The following is a 22,309-nucleotide window of genomic DNA, read 5'->3' on the forward strand; positions in this document are numbered from 1 at the left end:
AGCGGGAGAGGGGCAGAGAGAGGGAGAGACACAGAATTCAAAGCAGGCTCCAGGCTCTGAGCTGTCAGCACAGAGCCCGACTCCAAACTTGAACTCACAAACCATGAGATCATGACCTGAGCCGAAGTTGGACGCTTAACCGACTGAGCTACCCAGACGCTTCATTTTTTAAAACTGTTTTAATGTCTATTTTTGAGAGAGAACAGGAGCAAGGGAAGGGCAGAGAGAGAGAGGGAGACATAGAATCCGACACAGGCTCCAGGCTCTGAGCCTCTGAGCTGTCACCACAGAGCAGGAAGTGGGGCTCGAACTCGTGAACTTGTGACCTGAGCCGAAGTTGGACACTTAGCCGATTGAGTGACCCAGGCGCTGTGATCGTTTTTTTTTTTAATGTTTTTTTTTGTTGTTGTTGTTTTGTTTTGTTTTTTTTTTTTACTCTTGAGAGAAAGAGAGACAGAAAGTGACAGGGGAGGAGCAGAGAGAGAGGGAGACACAGAATCTGAAGCAGGTTCCAGGCTCAGAGCTGTCAGCACAGAGCCCAACACGGGTCTCAAACTAACAAACCGTGCAAGATCATGACATGAGCCGAAGTCAGACGCTTAACTGAGCCACCCAGGCACCCCTGTTTTTTGGGGTTTTTTTGAGGTACCAAACTATTTTACAAAGTGATTCCTCTATCTTTTCACATTCTCATCAGCAATGTTTGAGGATTTCAATTTCTCTGCATTCTTGCAAACATTTTATTGTCTGACGAGTTTTTTTTTTAAGTTTGTTTATTTAGAAAGAGAGAGAAAATCCCAAGCAGGCACCCTGTCAGAGCCAAACCCAATGTGGGTCTTGAACTCAGGAACAGTGAGATAATGACCTGAGCCAAAATGAAGAATCAGATGCTTAACAGAGTGCAACACCCAGGTGCCCCAGAGCAATTCCCTTTTGACTAGTATAAGTCATAATGCTTTATACTTCAGTCATCTGCAAATCACAGGGTAATGCCACCTGTGGATATGCAGTCTTAATGGTTTTCATATGGTAGCTCAAAAAGATGAGAAAATGAAAATGTAAAACTATAAAGAAATGCTGGATTATGAAGGATTTATACAATGTATATTTATTGAAATATTTATCATATTAGTTTATCTGAAAATTAAGATAATGTCCTAAGAAAAACAACTAAGTTAGGAGTTTAAAAAAGGTTCTCAACTGGTAAGGGTCCTGGTTAACTCACCTTTTGAGCATGCCATTTGCAATATTATACATATCATGATTACTCCAAGAATTATTCTTCCCCCTTTATACTGATTTGTCAACTGTTGTTATCCCCCAAAACATTGTTTTAATTTTCATTTAAAATTATTTACACTGAAATACTGATTAAACTCACCTTTGCTCAACTTTTTCACACTACTTTCAGATTGAAATATTAATCAGGAAGAAAAATTTGAAAGATAGTCTGTTGTCAAGATCACGGGTTTTCAGACTTTACAGTGCATGTGAATCACCTGGGATCTTGTTAATATGCAAATTTTTATTCAGCATTTTTGGGATGGAGATTGTGCATTTCTTCTTTTTTTTTAAGAGGCTCTTTTTTTTTTTTTAACGTTTATTTATTTTTGAGACAGAGAGACAGAGCATGAACGGGGGAGGGGCAGAGAAAGAGGGAGACACAGAATCTGAAGCAGGCTCCAGGCTCCGAGCCATCAGCCCAGAGCCTGACGCAGGGCTTGAATTCACGGACCGCGAGATCGTGTCCTGAGTTAAGGACGCTTAACCGACTGAGCCACCCGGGCACCCCGTGCATTTCTTAACAAGCTCTCAGGTAATGCTGTAGCTGCTGGTCTTTTGGTTACACTGTGAGAAGCAAGGATAAACATACTGGAAGGAGAAGACATAATTAACAATTAGTGGTATGTGCTAAGTAATTATCGTGCTAATTACCTTTACCTTTACAATCACTCTTTAAGGTAGATATTATTCCCATTTTATAGTTGATTTAGCCTCAAAGAGTCTAAAACCCAAGGTCACACAGCAAGTAAGTGGGAGGGTAAGAATTGCAGCCAAGGTCTGTCTGAATCCAGGGTTCATGTTCTTGTTACTGATCATCCTTTGACATTAGAAATCATTGGAAATGGTATATTTGGAAAATGATGGAGAAGGGGGTGGTGGGAAGAGCCCAGATGGCTCAGTGGGTTAAGCATCCGACTTCAGCTCAGGTCATGATCTTGCAGTTTATGAGTTAGAGCCCCCTATCAGGCTCTGTGCTGACAACTCAGAGCCTGGAGCCTGCTTCAGACTCTGTCTCCCTCTCTCTCTGCCCCTCCCCTGCTTGCTCTCTCTCTCTCTCTCTCTCTCTGTTAAAAATAAACATTAAAAGAAAAAAATTTTTAAAAAGGTGGAAGAGTTACTATAGAGCAAAACAAATATATATAGCAAAAAATTCCACTCCCAAGGGAAATGAAAATATATGTCCACACAAAAATCTGTATACTAATGTCCATAGCAGCATTATTCACAATAATCAAAAAGTGTAAACAACCCAAATGTCTATCAAATGAGGACTATAAAACCAAAATATGGTATACCCACAGAATAAAATATTACTTGGGCATTTTAAAAAAGGAATGACGAGGAGCGCCTGGGTGGCGCAGTCGGTTAAGCGTCCGACTTCAGCCAGGTCACGATCTCACGGTCCATGAGTTCGAGCCCCGCGTCGGGCTCTGGGCTGATGGCTCAGAGTCTGGAGCCTGTTTCTGATTCTGCATCTCCCTCTCTCTCTGCCCCTCCCCCATTCATGCTCTGTCTCTCTCTGTCCCAAAAATAAATAAACGTTGAAAAAAAAAATTTTTTTTTAATAAAAAAAAAATTAAAAAAAAAGGAATGATGTTCAGATGCATGCTATAAGACACATAAACCTTGAAAACATTACACTAAATGAAATAAGCCAATCACAAAAGGCCACATATTGAATGATTCCATTTATAGGAAATGTCCGGAATAGTACATCCACAGAGATGAAATTGAATTAGCGGTTTCCAAAGGGCTGAATAAAGGAGGAAATGAGGAGTGACTGCAAATTCATATGGAGTTTCTTTTGGAGGGAGTGTCCTGAAATTAGAAAGGTGATCAATGCACCACTGTGTCAATATACTGAAAAACAGTACTGATTGTACACATTGTAATATGTGAATTATATCTCAATAAAGCTGTTGTCTTAAAAAAGAAACCTGGGGCGACTGGGACGCTCAGTCAGTTGAGTATCCAACACTTGACTTCAGATGAGGGCATGATCCCAGGGTCATGGGATCAGGCCCTGCATCAGGCTCCATGCTGCACATGGAACCTGCTTAAGATCCTCTCTCTCTCCCTCTGCCACTCTCCCTTGCTCATGTGCACATGCACTCTATCTCTAAAAAAAATAAAATAAAATTTAAAAAACTGCTCCCTTGTGATCATATATATTTTGAGGCCACCCATTCTGCCAAAAAAAAAAAAAAAGACCACAATATGCTCTTTCATTGTCTGATATCTCCTATCTCTACAAACTGCTTGTTCTGAGGTTATAAGACACCAAATTAGCAACTAATGTAGTTGAACCAGCAATTAAACTAAATGGAAAAGTCCAGGGATGCCTGGGTGGCTCAGTCAGTTGAGCATCCAACTCTTGATTTCAACTCAGGTCATGATCTCACGGTTCATGGGATCAAGCCCCAGATTCTCTCTCTCCCTCTCTCTGCCCCTCCCCTGCTCACATGTTCTGTATCTGAAAATAAATAACTTTAAAATAAATACTTTTACATAAACAAACAAAAAAACTCCAGAAAAGTCCAAGGTTCCCAAGTTTCTAAAAATGCCCATTAATCAAAAAATAGCAAAGTACCTATAACTACATTCAATCTACATGGGGGAGGGCACAAGCAGAAGGGGACACAGGAGTTTTCCTTGTATATATCCAAGGAATTAAATATTTCTTGATGATGAAAAAATAATTAACAAGTAGTGTCGTCAATGCCAATAAATATAATGTTAGTTTGCTCCTAATACTTAGGTTTAAAAAATACAATACACAGACTTAGAAACTCTTGTTCTAGCACCTAGCTGGTAACAGTTAATTGTTTATATTACATGCTACATGTCTTAACCAAGACAAAGATCTTATAATAAATTACCATATTATGTAAAAGGCTGAACTAATGTCTAATAATATTAAATATTAACCTATTTGTAAAACCACTATATTTTACCACAGATTTGGTGAAGTCAAAATCTCCGACAATTCCTTGTTCACGATTTAAAGCAAATACATTGTTCTGATGAAGTGATCCATGAATTATGTCAGCCTTGTGCAATGTATGCAGGCCCTGGGCAACACCTCTCATGACCTTTAAAGCTTCCTACAGATAAGCACACAAAAAAGAAGTCAGGAAGTAGGCAAATCATTTTAACACTGAATCTTTTCTTTAACTAAAAGACTTTTCCAGGAGAGTACCTCCAAATGATCCTTTAATAAGAATATAGCATAGAGAAGGAATTAAAGACCTGAAGCCCTGATTATGTAACATCATACACATATAACTTAAGACACTACAGCCCCTAAGATTGAGATTACAAATAATGAATATATAAAGCACCTAGAGAGACTAAATAGTGTTACCAGATAAGAAGAATCAGGGCATCCTGTATTTTTATTACTAATTCAAATTTACAATACAAATTAAAGCTGTTACTTAAGCACTTATAATATCAAATACACTATACTATGCAATTTACATACAGCACAGCTTAAAGGTTATAAGCATGGGCTTTGGTACCAAAAGACCTAATTTCAATTCTCATCTTTGCCTCTTGCTGAGGACCCTGTGCAAGTCACTGAATCTCTGTGACCCTCATTTTTCTCATCTGTATATAACAGCATCACAGGGTTGATGTGACAATGAAATAGCCTGATACCAGGCAAAATTTTACATAATATATAAAGCATGTAGTATTCCCTCTAACATTAGGTGTTATTTTCTCATTTATTAGAAATAGTGTTTTTTACTCACTTCTGAAGTTAAAGGCACACTGGCTTGAACAGCACTCAGGTTTGCCCGAGGATAGTACGGGACCATCAGATAAGCCATAGGATCAGACTAAAAGCAAAACAGAATGAAACTCAAAGTGAAAAATTCTTCAATGTATTTTCAGTATACAGTGATTATACAAAATAAATTTCTCTTTATGTTAAAAGGAATGAACTACCTTTTTAAAGCTTGGAGGTAAAACTGTAAATAAAATGTTTTCTGTAAGAGATTAGCATAAAAACTTTACCGGGGTACCTGGATGGCTCAGTTGGTTAAGTGTCCGACTTCAGCTCAGGTCATGATATCGCAGATTGTGAGTTCGAGCCCTGTGTCAGGCTCTGTGCTATCAGCGCAAAGCCTGCTTCAGATCCTCTGTCCCCCCGCCTCTCTCTCTGTCCACCCCCATTATGCTCTCTCTTTCTCAAAAATAAAATAAACATTAAAAAAAAAAAAACTTTACCTTACACAAAAATAGGAATATCAGTGGTAGCAACCCAGAATCTTCTTTAGTTTCTCTCCAAGCTCTGTGATAGGCAGCTGTTCTCTGAATCACCCTGGCTTCTGTGTCCACATCTACAGAATAGCCCTGATACCAGAAAAAGAGGCAATGATAATCCCAACATTAAAAATCCTACTATAGTTATACATCATTCCAACTTAAACATAGTAATTATAAATTAAATTACATCTAACTTTATTTTTTAATTGTATAAGTTCCTTTTCTACCTGCTTTGAATATATAAATTTCCTTTATAATTTAGAAAGAACAATTCTACCTATACCTTAATAAATATTCTATAACACACTGCCACAATGGCCAAATTAATTATCCTATTATGATAAAGTTTCCCAGATCAGTAAAGTAGCCAAAGAGAAGACTGTATTGGCAAAATAGCTGAGATTTCTAAGAGAAGCATAAGAAAATAAGAACTTTAAAAGGCTAGAATTGGACAGAAAGTAATAAGTTCACCCAAAAAAGAAAACCAAGTATATCCAATTAAAGACATGTGTTATTTAGGGAAATGAGGGAAACTCTGAATTCAAAATTAGGTCTGGCAGCCAAACTGGAAGCATAATCATCAGGCTAGTCAACTCATATAATTCAAAAAACAAGCAGTGGATTTTCACTTTCCTGAAAGTAATGCCACCACTCCCCTGTAATATGTCTGAATCTCCCATAAATCAAAACTTAAACTTACCTTTAAAAGAATTATCTGTCCATTTACCTCAGAACAAACCAAAGGGCGCTTGCCACTAAGTTCCTTCATGGGCTCAGCATCAAGAAGATCCCGTTCCAAACTCATAGTAAGAAGACCACCAGATTTCTAGGCACAAATTTTTGTTACAGTTGAAGAATCCAAACAATTCCACTACTTTTAAATCATCGACATAATTAACTACATGCTATGAGATGGTTTGAACATCATCAACCCTACTAGAGAAACCAATAAAATAAAAATACTGAAAGCTTCCTAGTTTTTTTAGTTCCTAGCTCTTGAAATCCTCTCACCCAAAGTATAATCAACATACATGTAATGGCTGCTACAGTTCCAGAACAAATTCTAAATATAACTGGGTTAATCAGACATGCATCCAAAAAACCCTGATGTTTACTTGGAAAACTTCATGTGTTTCCTAAAAAATATTAAAATGATGACAAATACAAAGAAGGTTGCATAATGAGAATGAGAACTCTAAAAATTATGACCCCTATGAAGTAATTCTAACACCTCTGCCTCTGAAGTGGAATCCTCAAAAGTGAAAATGGCTTTCAAATATTTTAATTCTATTAGATATTTCTGCCACTTTTTAAAAGGAATAAAATTTTTGCACTAAAACCTGACTACCAACATTTTAGATCAAGGTAAATCTTATCATGGTGTAGTTTTAGTAAGAAGGGTTGCAAAAGTGTTTTCTGGTTTTTATTTTTATGTGTTGTCAATATATTTAAGTAAACCACAAAATATAATCAACCAACAGGGGTTTCCTAGGCATACATCACAGTCAAACAACTTAAAATCAATAAAAGAGTCTATCAGCTATGATTAAAATGTTTTATAATGTTCCATAATGAAGAGATCAGCACATTTTTAAAAACTAATTTCCAAGTCCTACACAGCACCACATACTCACCCACCATGCATCCTACATGAGAGAGTGTCTAAGCTAGAATTAAATAATTATGAGGAAAACACCACATTATTTTAAAGTCTAGCCTGGAAAAATTTGATAGTAATTGCTGTAACAATTTAAGGAGACTTTAATTTTACATATTTATAGTTCATAAGTCTATGTGTACAACCCTTTCTGTACTACATTTAAGCTATTATCATGAGTTTAATGACAATCTTACAGAATAGATATTTCATCTAGTCCCTTATCCTTAGCAGACAATATAAAACACAGAGCTAATAGACTCTGCCCTAAGAGTCAGAGTTTACCAATCCTGCTCTATACTGCCCTTCTATCTAATACATTGATCTCCCAGGCTTTGAATCCTGCCTACCTAGAAAACTATACCCATGTCAACATCTCTACTTAACCAGTTCTCTAGAATTCTTTACTACCTGCTTTAACTTAAAAAATATATTCTGCTTAAATTCCTTATGAATGGCACTGTCCTGCTTTTATTCTAACTCCTTTAAGTTTATTTATTTTGAGAGAGAGAGAGAGAGTGAGGGAAAGAGAGAGCATGTGAGTGGAGGAGGGTCAAAGAGAAAGGGAAAGAGAGAATCCCAAGAAGTCTCCAGTTGTCAGCACAGCTGACAGGGGCTCGATCTCACAAACTGTGACATCATGATCTGGGCTGGAATCAGTCACACACTTAACCGATTCAGCCAACCAGGCACCCCTATTCTAACTCTTGAAACAGTAGCTAAAACTGTTTTATCATTTAAGAAAATAAACACCTGTCATTCAAACAAGTGCCATGCAATGTACTGAATAGACATGAAGAAAAGAGAAAACAGAAACAAACATGCAAATTAATATAAACATTAAAATACAATATGCCAATACTAAAGACAATCTTGAGGAAAAGTTCTAACATTACCCAAAAACTATTCATCAGGAACATTTTCATAGTAAGGATAAATTTAACACTAACACACGATTGTACCATCACTTTTAACCCTCTCTGCAGAGTAGTAATTTTCAGGGGCAACAAAGCTTACCATGTACTTAAGTAATCCTATATCAGGAAAAAGGAGAGGCAGCTCAGGAAACCATTTATGTACCAAGCTATTCAGCTTCTCCTAAATTTAAAAAATATTTTTATTAAGGATCTATATGTATGTGTATAGGTCATATATATTCAATTGTGACATGTTGGTCTTCAGGAAAAAAAAACATACCAGTAACTCCCTTATTGTATCTCTAACAAGATAGATAATCTATTGTATATAGATAGCCTAATAAGATACGTAATCACTGACTTTGCCTTCTACCACAAGAAATATCATCTTGGGTCTCAATTACCGAGTCATCTTGGATCTCAATTACCATCTTACTAATAGAAGAAAAACTTAATTACCAATTTTACTCTTGGTATGCATAAATAGGCACAATATCTTGCCTAAAATCAAAGTATATAATCACTTCCAAGCTAAAATGAAAATGTGTGCTGATAACATCAATTTGCATCATAGAATCGTCATCATTTCTCAAAATATTAAGAACACACTTAACATTTTAAAATAATAGCTATTTCATTTAGGAGAGAAAAAATCATAAAAGCCTTGAAAGAAGAAACAAATATGCAGCCCTACCAAAGCTACTATGAAGCAAATGTGAAAACTGAGGATCCTTAGAAAAGTCACTTGTCACATTTATTAAGTAAAACTTTTGGATACTTGTCAAGTCACTGGGAGACAGCTATTTATCCAAGGTTCATAGGGCAAATAATTAAATACACATAAGGAAAATAAGTAAATACACAGTCAGATGAGATTACTATAAACTATAACACTTTAAATGTGTATTATTTTCATTGTATTTTTAATGTTCAAAGCAGTGTCTACCTTACTTGTTCCCCATAACATCCATGAAACATAAAATAGTCTTTCCATTTTAAAATGGAAAAGATCCTTCCATTTTAAAAAGAAAATACGCTCACAAACTCTCCTAAATATTAGCATAAGAATAGAGACTTAAAGTGGTAATTTCCCCCAAAAAATCAGGTAGTTGCATTCTGTTATATTCTTCAACTAAATTATGCTGCCCCATTAGTGTTTTCATTGCAGCATTACGTTAAAACAGTGTTCATTTAGATTTTAATAAAGGAAAAAATCTTTAGCTTTGTATGAAACAGAAAACATGCAGTATGCAAAAGTATGTTTGTGTTATAATCTTGATTCTTGCAAAAACAGGCAGAAAGTAGACTAAAAGGAAGTTAAGTAAAAAGTTAACAGTGATTACTACTGTTATAACTGTATGGAAAAGTTACAGGTGATTTTTTTCCTCTTTATAATTTTCTGTGATTTCCACATTTGGTACAATGGTTATGAATTATTTTCTCATCAGAAATTAATTTCTAAAGTCACATAAACATTACTATGCAAACATAACTATGCCAATATAATCTCCAGCCTTGTCATTATAGTCTACTTCATAAAATGGATATATGAATTCAATTTCTAGAGTAAAAACTAATTCAAAACTTCAAAGAATTAAATACTTACATATTCCTCCTGCTCACGATAAACTTCCTGAAAGACACTATTGCGCAAGTCAGTTATTTCTTGTTTTATTTTCTCAATTTCAGATCCATCATGGTCATCAGACTTTAACCAGAAAGAAAAAAGTGACCTTACAGGTTTATTAAAGTAGACTCAAAACAAGTCTTCCTAGTACACTAGAATATAACTTCTATAACAAATCGCTCTGATTTCTATGTATCCTTCTGTACCTAGCACATAACAGACCCTCATAACACCCGCTGAATTAATATTTATTACTTTATTCTAACACTGATTTTTCCCTAACCTACAAAAAGGATTAAAAACTAAAGACATAAATCAACACAGATTTTTCTGGTCTCTTAATTTGCTATACATTTTCTCCAAGAAGATGACCAACTGCCATCACAAAGTAAATGTCAAGAATAGGAACAAGAATACAATTACATTCCCTGGAATTGTTTTCTACGTGAGATTTGGTTAAAAAAAAAAAATGAGTAAATGTATGGTATGTCTATTAAAGGAAAGACAATGTAGGACTCACAAAGACTCCACAAAACTCCAATAATAAATTAGCCACCTTAAAAAGTACGTATGTTTTCAACATTGTATTTCTCCAAAAGTTAAAAAATTTCAACTAAGAAAGACCCCATTCCCCACAGCCCAAAATAGAATAAGAAGCTAGAAAAATCTTTAAACCATTAAATTAGTTTCACTTCAAGCCCAATTAAGTGCTCCAAAGAGGAAGAGAGACAGTTCAAGTTGGATTAAGATATAATGAGGATTCCTTTTGTCTGTAAATCAAATCCTCAAGGGAACCCAAGGAATTACAAATTTACTCAATTTCAAACCTAAAGCAGAAGGTTAGTCCAGATTAGAGTGTCTTAATTCTTCCAGTTCTATTATCATATGAAAACAACTTAGTATATTCACAAGAAATAGTTTGTCCAGCCATTAAAAAGAGAGCTAACAAAAAACATCATGGTCTTAAAAATACTTTAGGACAAAATTCTACCTTTAGAGGAGTACCTTGCCTTAATAGGTGTATATTATAACAGGTATTGTAACAGTCTAAACCAAAAGAATTTTTAAATTATTCTCAAGGATTTACAGTTACTAAAAACCAAGGCAGCAATATAAAATGTTTCTTAAGAACATTTAATGACATGGTAAAATGTTTACCCTATTAATGTAATAATTTTACTTACATACAAAGAAAAAACATGAAATATATAAAACAAAATGTAAATAATGGTTCTCCTATTTTAAAGAATGTATTTACACATTACTTTGACGAAGCAGAATAAAATGAGGTACACACAGAATTCAGCAAGAACCAAGAGTTTCCTTACTTCTTCCAAATTATTCTTTTCAACCAATTTCCATCTCAGTCGAGCTTTTAAATTTTTCAGTGTCTTTTTAATGGACAGCAAGTGATCCACATTGGGGCTTTTATTTAAATATTCGATAATCTGCCTCTTAAACTAAGTAAGAAAAAAAGTTATTGCATTTTCAAAACACAGACAACAATATTTATTGAAGTCACTTACTGACCATTTATTATATTTCTATTAAAATTCAACTAGTATTGAACTGAGTTCAGAATGAAATAAGAAATTCTACAATTTTCAACAATACAATTCTACTAACTGATTTCTTAGCTACCACATTTCTTTTCAGAAGAATATCAGTCCCAGCAATCAAAGTAGCAAAGGGCAAAGAAATATTTCAAGCTGAGACCCACAATGAGACACATTTTGCTAGAGATGATGCAAACTGGGATTTCTAGTGAGGATGTAAACTGAAATTACCTTTCCCCAAAGTAGTTTGACAATATGTATCAAGTTTTTCTTTTTTATTTTTTAATTTTTTTTAACGTTTATTTATTTTTGAGACAGAGAAAGACAGAGCATGAACAGGGGAGGGGCAGAGAGAGAGGGAGACACAGAATCTGAAACGGGCTCCAGGCTCTGAGCTGTCAGCACACAGCCCAACGTGGGGCTTGAACTCACGGATCATGAGATCATGACCTGAGCCCAAGTCAGACACTTGACCGACTGAGCCACCCAGGCGCCCCAGTATGTATCAAGTTTTAAGAGTGTTCATTCCTTTTGGGACACCTGGGTGGCTTAGTAGACTAAGTGTACGCTCTTGATTTCAGCTGAGGTCATGATCTTCGATTTCGTGAGATACAGCCTCACATCAGGCTCCTTGACAGCACAGAGCCTGCTTGGGATTCTTTCTTTTTCCCTCTCTCCGTCCCTCCCTCTCCCTCTCTCTCCCTCTCTCATAATAAGCTCTAAAGACAAATGTTCACTCCTTTTGACTTAGTAATTAACAATTTTTGGGAATCTATCTTAAAAACACACAAAATTATGCAAAAGAGTATGTACAGTGTTATTCATGGTTAAAAAAAGTTAGAAGTAACCTGAACATCTAACACAGATGAAAGGTTAAATCATGTTATACATCTATGCAAATGATGATGTTATAGTTGCTCAAAATGACAGTATAGAAGAATCATTAATCACATAGGCAATATTCATAATACACCATTAAATGAAGAAACATCTTCAAAACAACTTACAACACAGTGCAATCAATGCACGAGACATACATATATATATATATATATATATACACACACACACACACACACACACACACACATATATATCTCAGTGTGTGTGTGTAAGTCACCATCCAAAAAGAAAATACTCTGAAACTGGCACTGATCATTAGGCAAGGGGATTATAATTGATATTTTTACTTCTCCTTATCTTTCTGTTTTTAGCAAATTTTCTACTGTAAACTTGTATAGGCATAAAGATAACGTGTTTTTTTGTTTTGTCTCCATTATACTTAATTTATTTTTTTATTCTTGATTATTTATTCTACACAGACATTTAGAATAGAGCAAGGACTCATCAAGTTTAGTTGAATATTACATACCACCTCTAATTTAGTCCCACAGATGAAACCACACTAAGTTTAAACATAAGTAACATTACCACAAGTAACATTATCCATGTTCTGGATACCCATCACCAGGGAAATGTTAAACCCCAATGATACAGATTTAAACCTCAAAAGTATCATTCTAACTATAAGGTTTTTTGGTTTTGGTTTTGTTTTTTGATTTACCAAATTGGGATCTTCACAGATCCTGACTCACAGATTTCTTTTTTGCTTTTAAAAATTTCAAGTTTTTATTTTAATTCTACTTAGTTAACACAGAGTTGCAATATTAGTTTCAGAAATAGAATTTAGTGATTTATCACTTATATAGAACACTCAGGGCTCATCACAGTAAGTGCTCTCCCAATACCCATCACCCATTTAGCGCATCACCCATCCACCTCCTCTCCAGCAATCCTCAATTTGCTCTCCATAGTTAAGAGTCTCTTATGGGTTTGTCTCCCTCTCTTCTTTTTTCTTCCTTTCCCCTACGTTCATCTGTTTTGTTTCTTAAATTCCACATGAGTGAAATCGTATGGTATTTGTCTTTCTCTGACTTATTTCACTTAGCATAATACACTGTAGCTCCATCCACACATCCATGTCATTGCAAATGGCAAAATTTCATTATTTTTGATGACTAATATTCCATTGTGTGTCTATGCATATATACACCCCCCACATCTTTACCCAGCAATTGCACTACTAGGTATTTACACAAAGGATAGAAAAATAGGGATTCAAAGGGGCACATGTACCCTGATGTTTACAGTGGCATTATCAACAATAGGCAAATTATGGAAAGAACCCAAATGTCCAACAACTAACGAATTAATAAAGAAGATGTGGTAAAGGTTAGGTTTTAAAGAATACAAGGAAATCAAAGATTTATAACAATCAAAAAATTCAACATTTTTTATCAACTAAATTGTTGTTTCCACTGTAGGATGAATTTAATTACAAATCAGCTAACAATGGCTACACTGTTTTCCTAGCAATAATAAATAATTACCTACACACTGGATATTAAACTATTTGAAAAAAAACTTAAGTCCTAAAAAATTCAAAGCATCAATATATAAGACCAAAAAAATAAAGCATAATCCAACCTCAATACTGTCCTTGTACTTGGATTGTACTGTAGCGATAAGCCTTTCCTCTAAACGGATCTTTTGTAGTACTTGACTATATGTATTTAAAATGATCTCCTTGTCTACATCACCTTGCTCCTAAGTGAAATAAATCATACATATGGAATTAATGACAAAAGAGTATCCAAAATAATTTAAACCTACAATAACAATGAATAAACTTTAAAATGTTGCCTTTAAGAAATTTCTATTTCAAAGTATTTCTTAAACATGTATCTTTTTCTAAGCAAAAGAGAGACTGATGTCAAAGATGTTCATATAGGAAATTTTGCTCCCATTACACTATTATTCCTATACCTTTCTAGAGTAGTATTAAAGGAAATCAGGGATACCACTCCATTAAATGTAGGAACTAAACAGAACTTCGACACTTTAAATTATTTTTAGAAATCATCTATTAAACACTTCTAAAATCAAGTCTGACAAAGAAGTAAGAACTTCCAGTTATAAAATAAATATGTCATGGAGATGAAAAGTACAGCACAGAAAACATAGTCAATAATACTGCAATAATGTTACAGAATAAACATACAGTGACTAAGCTTATCCTGGTGAGCACTGTGTGATGTAGAGAATTGTCAAATTACTATGTTGTACACCTAAAACTAATATAATGCTATATATTAATCATACTTCAACAATAAAATAATAAAATAATAAAAGTAAAGTTTGACTAAACCTTCTAAATACAGACTATTTGAAAATAGGGAAATACAGTAACATAGATGTATTTTTTAACGCTAATCTGAATAAGGTTGCAAGAGGTAAAAAAGAAATAAGTAAAATGAACAACATAACCAATGAAACTTTTGTAAGCAGCCTGAAAAACTGGGAAGGAGTCCCAGTAAGCAATAATAACATAAGGAGTTATACTAATTTCTAACTTGGCACAGCAATAGAGAACATACACAGTACCTAAAGGAAGATACTAATCAGTCTTGTGTATATACTTCGAAAGCTCTCCCAGATTTTATTTCAATTTTTCACAAATTCTAAAGAGTCTTTCTCTTTGAGTATGATAAATCCAAGAATCAAATGACACAGAAAGCTGATACACTCAGACTAAGAAAAATTTTCCTAGAATTTTTCCTAGAATTAATTTCCTAGGAGTTTTCCTAGAATTAAACATTAGGCTTTATTTTTAATGTGAAAAGTCCTATTAAATGAAAATATTACTCTGTGGTAGAATAAGAGTTTGCATTGTTCTTGGACTAGAACTTGGATTAGAACTTGACAGGGTTAAAAAAAAAAAGAAAAGAACTTGACAGTGTTACTATTTTAAATAGGTCTATAAGAAGAAAACTAAGATCAGTCTTCATACTTTCTAAATAGCAAGAGAAACTATATTGCTTCAAAGGAAGCAATAATAAAGACTAACATTACTCACAATCAGAGAGAGCTCCAGCTCTTTGCAGACACTTGACTCAGTCTTCTCTAGGATTTCATCAATAACACCAATTGTGTCTTCAGAAGTTAGTGGTTCTTCCACAGAGAGATCGAAAGCCTCATTTGCAAAAAATTAAAACATGAAATATCTCATTTAATTATTTCAATTAGTATTGTGTCCTTATACCTAGAACAGAGCATTAGCCTATGCACTGGGCAATGTGGCGGAAATAAGGATACACAAGAAAGATAAACTACCCTCACAAAACTTACACATCAAAGAAGAAAAGGTAAGGGGCACCAGGGTGGCTCAGTCAGTTAAGCATCTAACTCTTGATTTTGGGTCAGGTCATGATCTCACAGTTCGTGAGACTGAGCCCCCACGATGGGCTGTGCAGACTGCTTGGGATTCTCTCTCTCCCTGTGTCTCTGCCCCTCCCCTGCTCACATGCACATTCTCACTCTCAAAATAAATAGACATTAAAAAAAAAAGTACACACATATCACACACTAAATACAGATTTTTTTAACATAATCTGTGGTTAAGAGACAGAAGAGGACAATACAGAGGAAAAGTATGAAAAAAAAACAAACAAACAGAAATAAGACCAAGATTTGGGGGGAGGGGGGAAAGTAAAAGAAGCAGTCTGACTAAAAGCTGGTAGGAATCTTGGGGTACCTGGGTGGCTCAGTCAGTTAAGTGACCAACTCTCAATTTCAGCTCAGGTCATGATCTACAGTCCATCTCATGAGATGGAGCCCATCAGGCTCCATGCTGAGGGTGGAGCCTGCTTAAGATTCTCGCTTCCTCTGCCCCTCCCCCAACTGCATGTACACACACGCATGCACACACATGCTTTCACACTATCTAAAACAAAAAACAAAAAACTGGTAGGAACCTTAAGTGCTCAGGTGAAAAGTTAAAAGCTGATAAACAGTAAGCAGACAATGTCAGGCCTTTCAAATAAAAAAGGCCTTTAATTATACCTGCTATTTGGTGGTGACCTGCTAAGTATTTAGCAATCTGGAGATTAAAAATTAAAGATTAAACCCAGATGACTTCCATCTCATAAACAAAGGTATTTTCTATCAGGAAATAGACTTTACTAAAATAAAGTGTTAAACAGAATAAAATCAAGGGCCCAAATTATAGAATATAAAGGTCATAACTAGTCACTTTGATTTCAGAGATTCAGATATGTGATTATGGAGATATGGATTTGGGATATGGAAATGAAAGGAAAGGGTGAGAGTTAACCTAAGCAGAGACACAATTCTGATCAATAATATAAGAAGATAAAGAAATAACTTAGTTATACTAATATATCTATTAAGAAGTGCCAAAAATGAAGAGTTCTGGAAGTAGCTGGAGATTAAAGACTTTTTTTTCCAAAACAAAGCTAGAAATGCATGTTTGTAAATCATTTACATAGATAAATGCCACCACGGATATCCCTGCCCTTGCTGAGAAGGTTGTAAAGCAGACAGAAGAACAGAAAAAACAGAGAATCAGTATCAAAATGTGGCTGAAAATTTAACTAGGTTTCTGAGTTCATTATACAAAACCATATGCCCCCATAGCTTTTAGAAAATTACATGGTGTTTTTACAGTAATAAATAAGAACTAAAAAGAATGATACACAAAACACCTTTTCTAATATCTAGTATCAACTAAGACTAGTGTTCTTCACTTATTTCAGATATCTTTAAGATATTTAAGATCTCTAGAACGGAAAAGATTTAAACACTGCCAAACAATTCACATATTTTAAGCATGACTAGTCAGTCAACTAATGTTAAAACACGTCTTGCTAAAAAGGAAACTAAACGAAGAGAAAGCTCTACTACCCTCTAAAACACATGTATATACAGTTACACTACAGCTATAGAATATACACTACAACTTGTAATAATTCCAATAATACTGTCTTATACCCACAACAGCTTACTGAAGCTGTTTTCATATATACTGCTAGAGAATAGAAATATGTAGGTCCCTCACTCCTTCACCCCAGCCCTGTTCTCCTCAATCCCTTTCCTCCTTTTTCCCTCAGAAAAGTAGTAAATTGTATTTGAGAAATTATTCCTAAAAAGCCCACATTCCCTGGCTTATGCTGCAACACCAACACCACCACTGGGCAGGAGCTCTTATTACCTTCACAGTGCTCTGGAACCATCCCACAAGACATTGTAGAGAAACCTCTGTTTCACTTCTAACACTGGTGAACTCCTCTCTTTTACCACACTTCCAGTCATAAAATTTCTTAAGTATTTCTTCAGAGTTCACCCCTTCTTTGGCCTTTCCATATACTGCCTCTAAAGAGGTTGACAAATCCTACAGAAAGATATTTCTGTTTATTAAAGTTTAGTAACTTCATATTAGGATTCAAACACTATATTATAATCTATGAGACATAAAAGTAGTATGTTGAATCCCTATCCTTGAGAATCTTATAAATAAAACTTAGAAAAGTTAGGTATGAAAGCATAAAACTACGTAGAAGGTGATTTACTTGGACTATAATAGTGTAAGTTAGACAATTCTATTAAGGAAGACACTGAACATATACATGTACTTAAAAAGCATTTTTAAAAGAACTAGATGAGACCTTAGAGCCTAGTTGCTCTCTCTAGGAATCAAACTCTAAAAATGTTGCTGAGGGGCACCTGGGTGACTCAGTTAGTTGAGCATCCAACTCTTGTGTGGAGCCTGCTTGGGATTTTCTCTCTCTCTCCCTCTGCCCCTTTCCCCACTCATGCTCTGTTTCTTTCTCTCTCTTCAATTTTTAAAAAAAAAAATTTTTTTTAATTAGAAATGTCACTGAAGCAAGAGGAAAACTTAAAAGGTCCCAGAAATTTTTATCACAAAACTCTTAAGAAACCTTTGGAAAGACAGAAGACAGTTGGAGCTTAGCAAATAATGAATATAATCACTGCAAAGTGGGAAAAAGTCTGCACTGCAACAGAAAATAGCATGTAGGAAAAGAAAACCTTCTTCATATGCCCTTCTCTCTCACACCGGAAAGCAGAAGTACAAAGCAAGAAGCAACGGGTTTATACAAGTACAGTATAGGAACCTAGATGAGGCAAAAACTGATAACCAGTACAGAAAAGTTGCCCACTCCTAAACACTTTTCTTCTCTTTTCCCATGAATACCTGGTAGCATTTACACCCAAGGGTAGTAGCCCTGGAAAACAGTAGTTAGTGGCTGAGGCAGAGGGACTAGGAGGTCCACTGAACAGTAAGATCCTCTACAAGAAAAGCCAACAGGAAGTATCTGAACCCAGATTGTAACCTTAGAAGCTCTGACAAACTATCCCATCCTATTCCCTAAACCACCCGAAGTCTTTTAAGTTATGGTCCAAACTTTCACCCCTTCCTAGGACCCCTCTACCACCCTATCCCATACCTACAAAACAGCACAAAACTAAGACAGCTTATAGTTTTCAAAGGGAATATAAGATCTTTGAAGGGAGGTTCAGAGGAGGGTGAAATGTGTGAATAAAACAAGAACTCTGAAAGAAATATAACAAATTAAGTCATCTTATAAAAAGGAAAGTCACGAACTCAAAACAAGCATAACAAATACTCTCAACAAAAAGAAATATTGAAAATACAAAGCGAAACCAATTATTTACAAACAAAAACCAACTGAAGTTAAGAATAAAAAAATAATCTTTGAAATAAATAACACAATGGGTTGGCTAAGCTGCAAAAAGGATACAGCTCGAGAACCAATTAATGACCTAGATGGTTAAGTCAAGGATTCCTCAGATACCTCCAAAAAGAAACAGAAAAGGATAAAAAAAATAAATAAATAAATAAAAAACAGAAAAAAATGGATTAACAATTAAAATATGTAGAGAACATTCTGTTAGATCTCCATTTAACAGAAGTCTCAGAATGAGAAAAAGTAAATGGGGGGAAAGGAGGAATAGTTATCAAATATTTATCAAATATTTCCTAGAGTTAAAGAAAGATATAAAACCTCAGACTAAACTGACTCAGATTAAATCTAAACTTAAATATGTTTAGTGCAATTTAAGGAACAAAGTCAAGGGCAAATGTTAAAGTTTCCAGTGAGGGAAAAGGTCACAGAACAAAAGGCAGACTGATAGCAACAACAATGGAAATAAGAAAACAACGGATTACTGTTGTCAAAAGCTTGAAGGAAAAATGGGCTTTGGACCTAATATTTTATAGCCAACTAAACAAATGTTTAAAGTGCTTAAATGTAAGCAATTATTTTAGTGTTTAAATAAGATATCCTGAGACATTTAATACCTCACAAAAATCAACCACACAAAGACATCTTTGAAAGCACTCTTAGAGAAAATACTTTCATACACAGAGAAAAATCAAAAGATACCAACAATTTATAAAACAAGAATGAGGCGATAACTCTAAAGTTTTTTATCTGAGTTATCCTATACAATACCCCTAACACTCTGTGCCTAAAATCCTAAACAACTGTGGTTGTTCGGTTACCCGATCTGGGAAAGGGAAATTCAGAGGAGGAAGACACACCACAGGCAAGTGAGAATGTTCTAAGATATAGGGGGAGAAGGTAGAAAAGGAAGGAAAAAAAAGAATCCATGATAAAAATACAAAATAATTACAGAAATAAGTTCTATTAAAACAGTAATTACAAATACATAAATCAAGTTACCCATCAAAAGATAATTTTATACATTAGATTCTTTTAAAAAATGATCCATTAATTGGGGCACCTACGTGGCTTAGTCAGTTAAGCCTCCGACCTTTGATTTCAGCTCAGGTCATGACACAGCTCATGAGTTTGAGCCCCACATCAGGCTCTGCAACTAACAGTGTGCAGCCTGCTTGGGATTCTCTCTCTCTCCCTCTTTCTCTGCCCCTCCCCGGCTCAAGCGCGCTCTCTCTCTCTCTCAAAATCAGTAAACTTCAAAAAAAAAAAAAAAATGAGCCATTAGCATGTTGTCTAAGAAAGACATTTAATTTAAAACAAAGGATGGGAAAAAGGAAAGATCTACAAAGCAATTATTAACCAAAAAAACAGGTGGAATAGGAATTTTTAAAGGAAACAATATTTTAACACCACAAGGGAAAAACAAAGTTATATAGTGGTTAAAAAGAAAAGCAAGTTTAAGGGCATCTGGGTGGCTCAGTTGGCTAAGCATTTGAGTCTGGCTCAGGTCACAATCTCATGGTTCGTGGGTTTGAACCCAGTGTCAGGCTCTGTGCTGACAGCTTGGAGCCTGGAGCTTGCTTCAGATTCTGTGTCTCCCTCTCTCTCTCTGCCTCTCTCTCTCTGTCTCTCTCAAAAACCAATAAGCATTAAAAAAATTTTTTTTAATAAATAAATAAACATCCTGGAGTTAAATGAAGAAATGCTGAGGACTTTCAGAGAAAAATTTTAAACATCATTAAAGGAGACAATAAAAAAAAAAAAAAGATCTGAGTAAGTGAGAAGAAAAATTATGTTAATAGGTAGAATGATAATACTGTCATGCCCATTCACTCCAAATTAAAGTCATTGCTAGGATGGAGGGAAAGGGCTGAAGACAAAGTTCCATAACATCCTATAGCTATTATACTCTAGCTCCTAATCCTGGATCTTAAAAGCCCTAAAACTCAAGGATCAGGACTCTTGTAACTCTTGACGTGACCCTACCAGATTTTCTGCTAAAAACAGGGATTCACATGCCTGCTACTGCTTCTGTCTCTATGAGCTTTCCCAGTGAATGCTGCTCTAGCAAGCATGATGTGTCTGACCATTTTACCTTATTTGCAAGATAGACACACGCACATATATATAAATATTAAATAGATAAATATAAAATTTTAATTCTATTAAAAAAATCAGAATTCATCAAAGAAGACAAGAGAAAATTTAGCAGCCATCAGTACTATCTGAGGTCTCTCGGCTCATTTCACCTCTCAAATGATAAACGTATTTTAATGTATACATAATATATTTTTGAATTCTAACCTGCAATGTTTTCAAGCGTTTATTAAGAGGTAACTCATCTACTTCCAGAATAAAAACTTCTACTGCCATGTTCAGCTTCTGTTGCACTTCATTTCTTTTGGCAATCAAAATACTCACTTCATTCTGGAAAAAGAAAACAAAGAATAACCGTCATTAATACATCAGGTTTTTTTTTTTTTTACATACTGACCTATATTAAAAAAAAATGATCTCTTAAAGTGAATAAAATTTAACATTATAGGAGCGCCTGGATGGCTCAGTCGATTAAGCATCTCACTCTTGGTTTTGGCTCAGATCATGATCTCACAGTTTCATGAGTTCAAGCCCCAGGTTGCACTCTGCACTGACAATGCAGAGCCTGCTTGGGATTCTGTCTCCCTCTCTGCCCATCCTTACTTGCACTGTCTCTGTCTCTCTCAAAATAAATTAATTTTAAAAAATTTAACATTACATTCTTCAAACACAGTAGCCTTTAAGACAAATCTCTCAAAAACAAACAAAAAAAGACAAATATATCTCTCCTGAGATCACCAAACTGACAGAGTTCTTTCCCTTAATTAGAAATAAGATATTTAACAATCCTAATTTCTCCTGTTATTTGTGCAACAATGAAATTTTTGTTTTTCTTAAGAAAATTATACAAGTTCTATTATTAATTACATACTACCTCCCTCCTACTCCCATTCCACCCTCAATTCCTTCATCTACTTATCCTTCAAGATTCAGTTAATCTCCACCATAGTAAAACCTCCAATTTGCCTAGGTATATAGAGATATCCAAGAACCCCATACATGATTTCTATTATAGTACTTATCAAACTATATTGAAACTATTTGTATATCTATCCCATACCCAAGAAGGATAGAGAAGATCATGTCTTAAACAAATCTGTATCTTTGCTACTTGTAACAATATCTGGCATGAACACTTAAAAGCTTTAGTTTTAGGGGTGCCTGGGTGGTTTGGTCAGTTAAGCATCTGACTTTGGCTCAGGTCATGATCTCATGGTTCATGGGTTCAAACCCCATATTGGTCTCTGTGCTGACAGCTCAGAACCTGGAGCCTGCTTCAGATCTGTGTCTCCCTCTCTCTCTGCCCCTCCCCCACT

At 35.1% G+C, this 22,309-nt stretch overlaps 1 protein-coding gene across 3 annotated transcripts in view; it reads right to left on the minus strand.

Annotated features, from left to right (window-relative positions):
• The window catches only part of STK31 (serine/threonine kinase 31), a 76,380-nt gene that overhangs the window by 21,782 nt on the left and 32,289 nt on the right, over positions 1–22,309 (minus strand). For all 3 annotated transcript variants that reach the window (XM_040472426.1, XM_040472427.1, XM_040472428.1), the window contains exons 11-21: positions 21,201–21,323; positions 17,384–17,563; positions 15,230–15,346; positions 13,801–13,920; positions 11,086–11,217; positions 9,737–9,838; positions 8,231–8,311; positions 6,257–6,382; positions 5,518–5,643; positions 5,040–5,126; positions 4,239–4,388 (exon numbers count right to left, since the gene is read on the minus strand). In XM_040472426.1, the coding sequence (XP_040328360.1) occupies positions 4,239–4,388; positions 5,040–5,126; positions 5,518–5,643; positions 6,257–6,382; positions 8,231–8,311; positions 9,737–9,838; positions 11,086–11,217; positions 13,801–13,920; positions 15,230–15,346; positions 17,384–17,563; positions 21,201–21,323 (1,344 nt within the window). The remainder of the gene's footprint in view (positions 1–4,238; positions 4,389–5,039; positions 5,127–5,517; positions 5,644–6,256; positions 6,383–8,230; positions 8,312–9,736; positions 9,839–11,085; positions 11,218–13,800; positions 13,921–15,229; positions 15,347–17,383; positions 17,564–21,200; positions 21,324–22,309) is intronic.

Source organism: Herpailurus yagouaroundi, unplaced genomic scaffold, assembly GCF_014898765.1.
Source record: "Herpailurus yagouaroundi ecotype Mexico unplaced genomic scaffold, PumYag 100, whole genome shotgun sequence".
Classification (NCBI taxonomy): domain Eukaryota; kingdom Metazoa; phylum Chordata; class Mammalia; order Carnivora; family Felidae; genus Herpailurus; species Herpailurus yagouaroundi.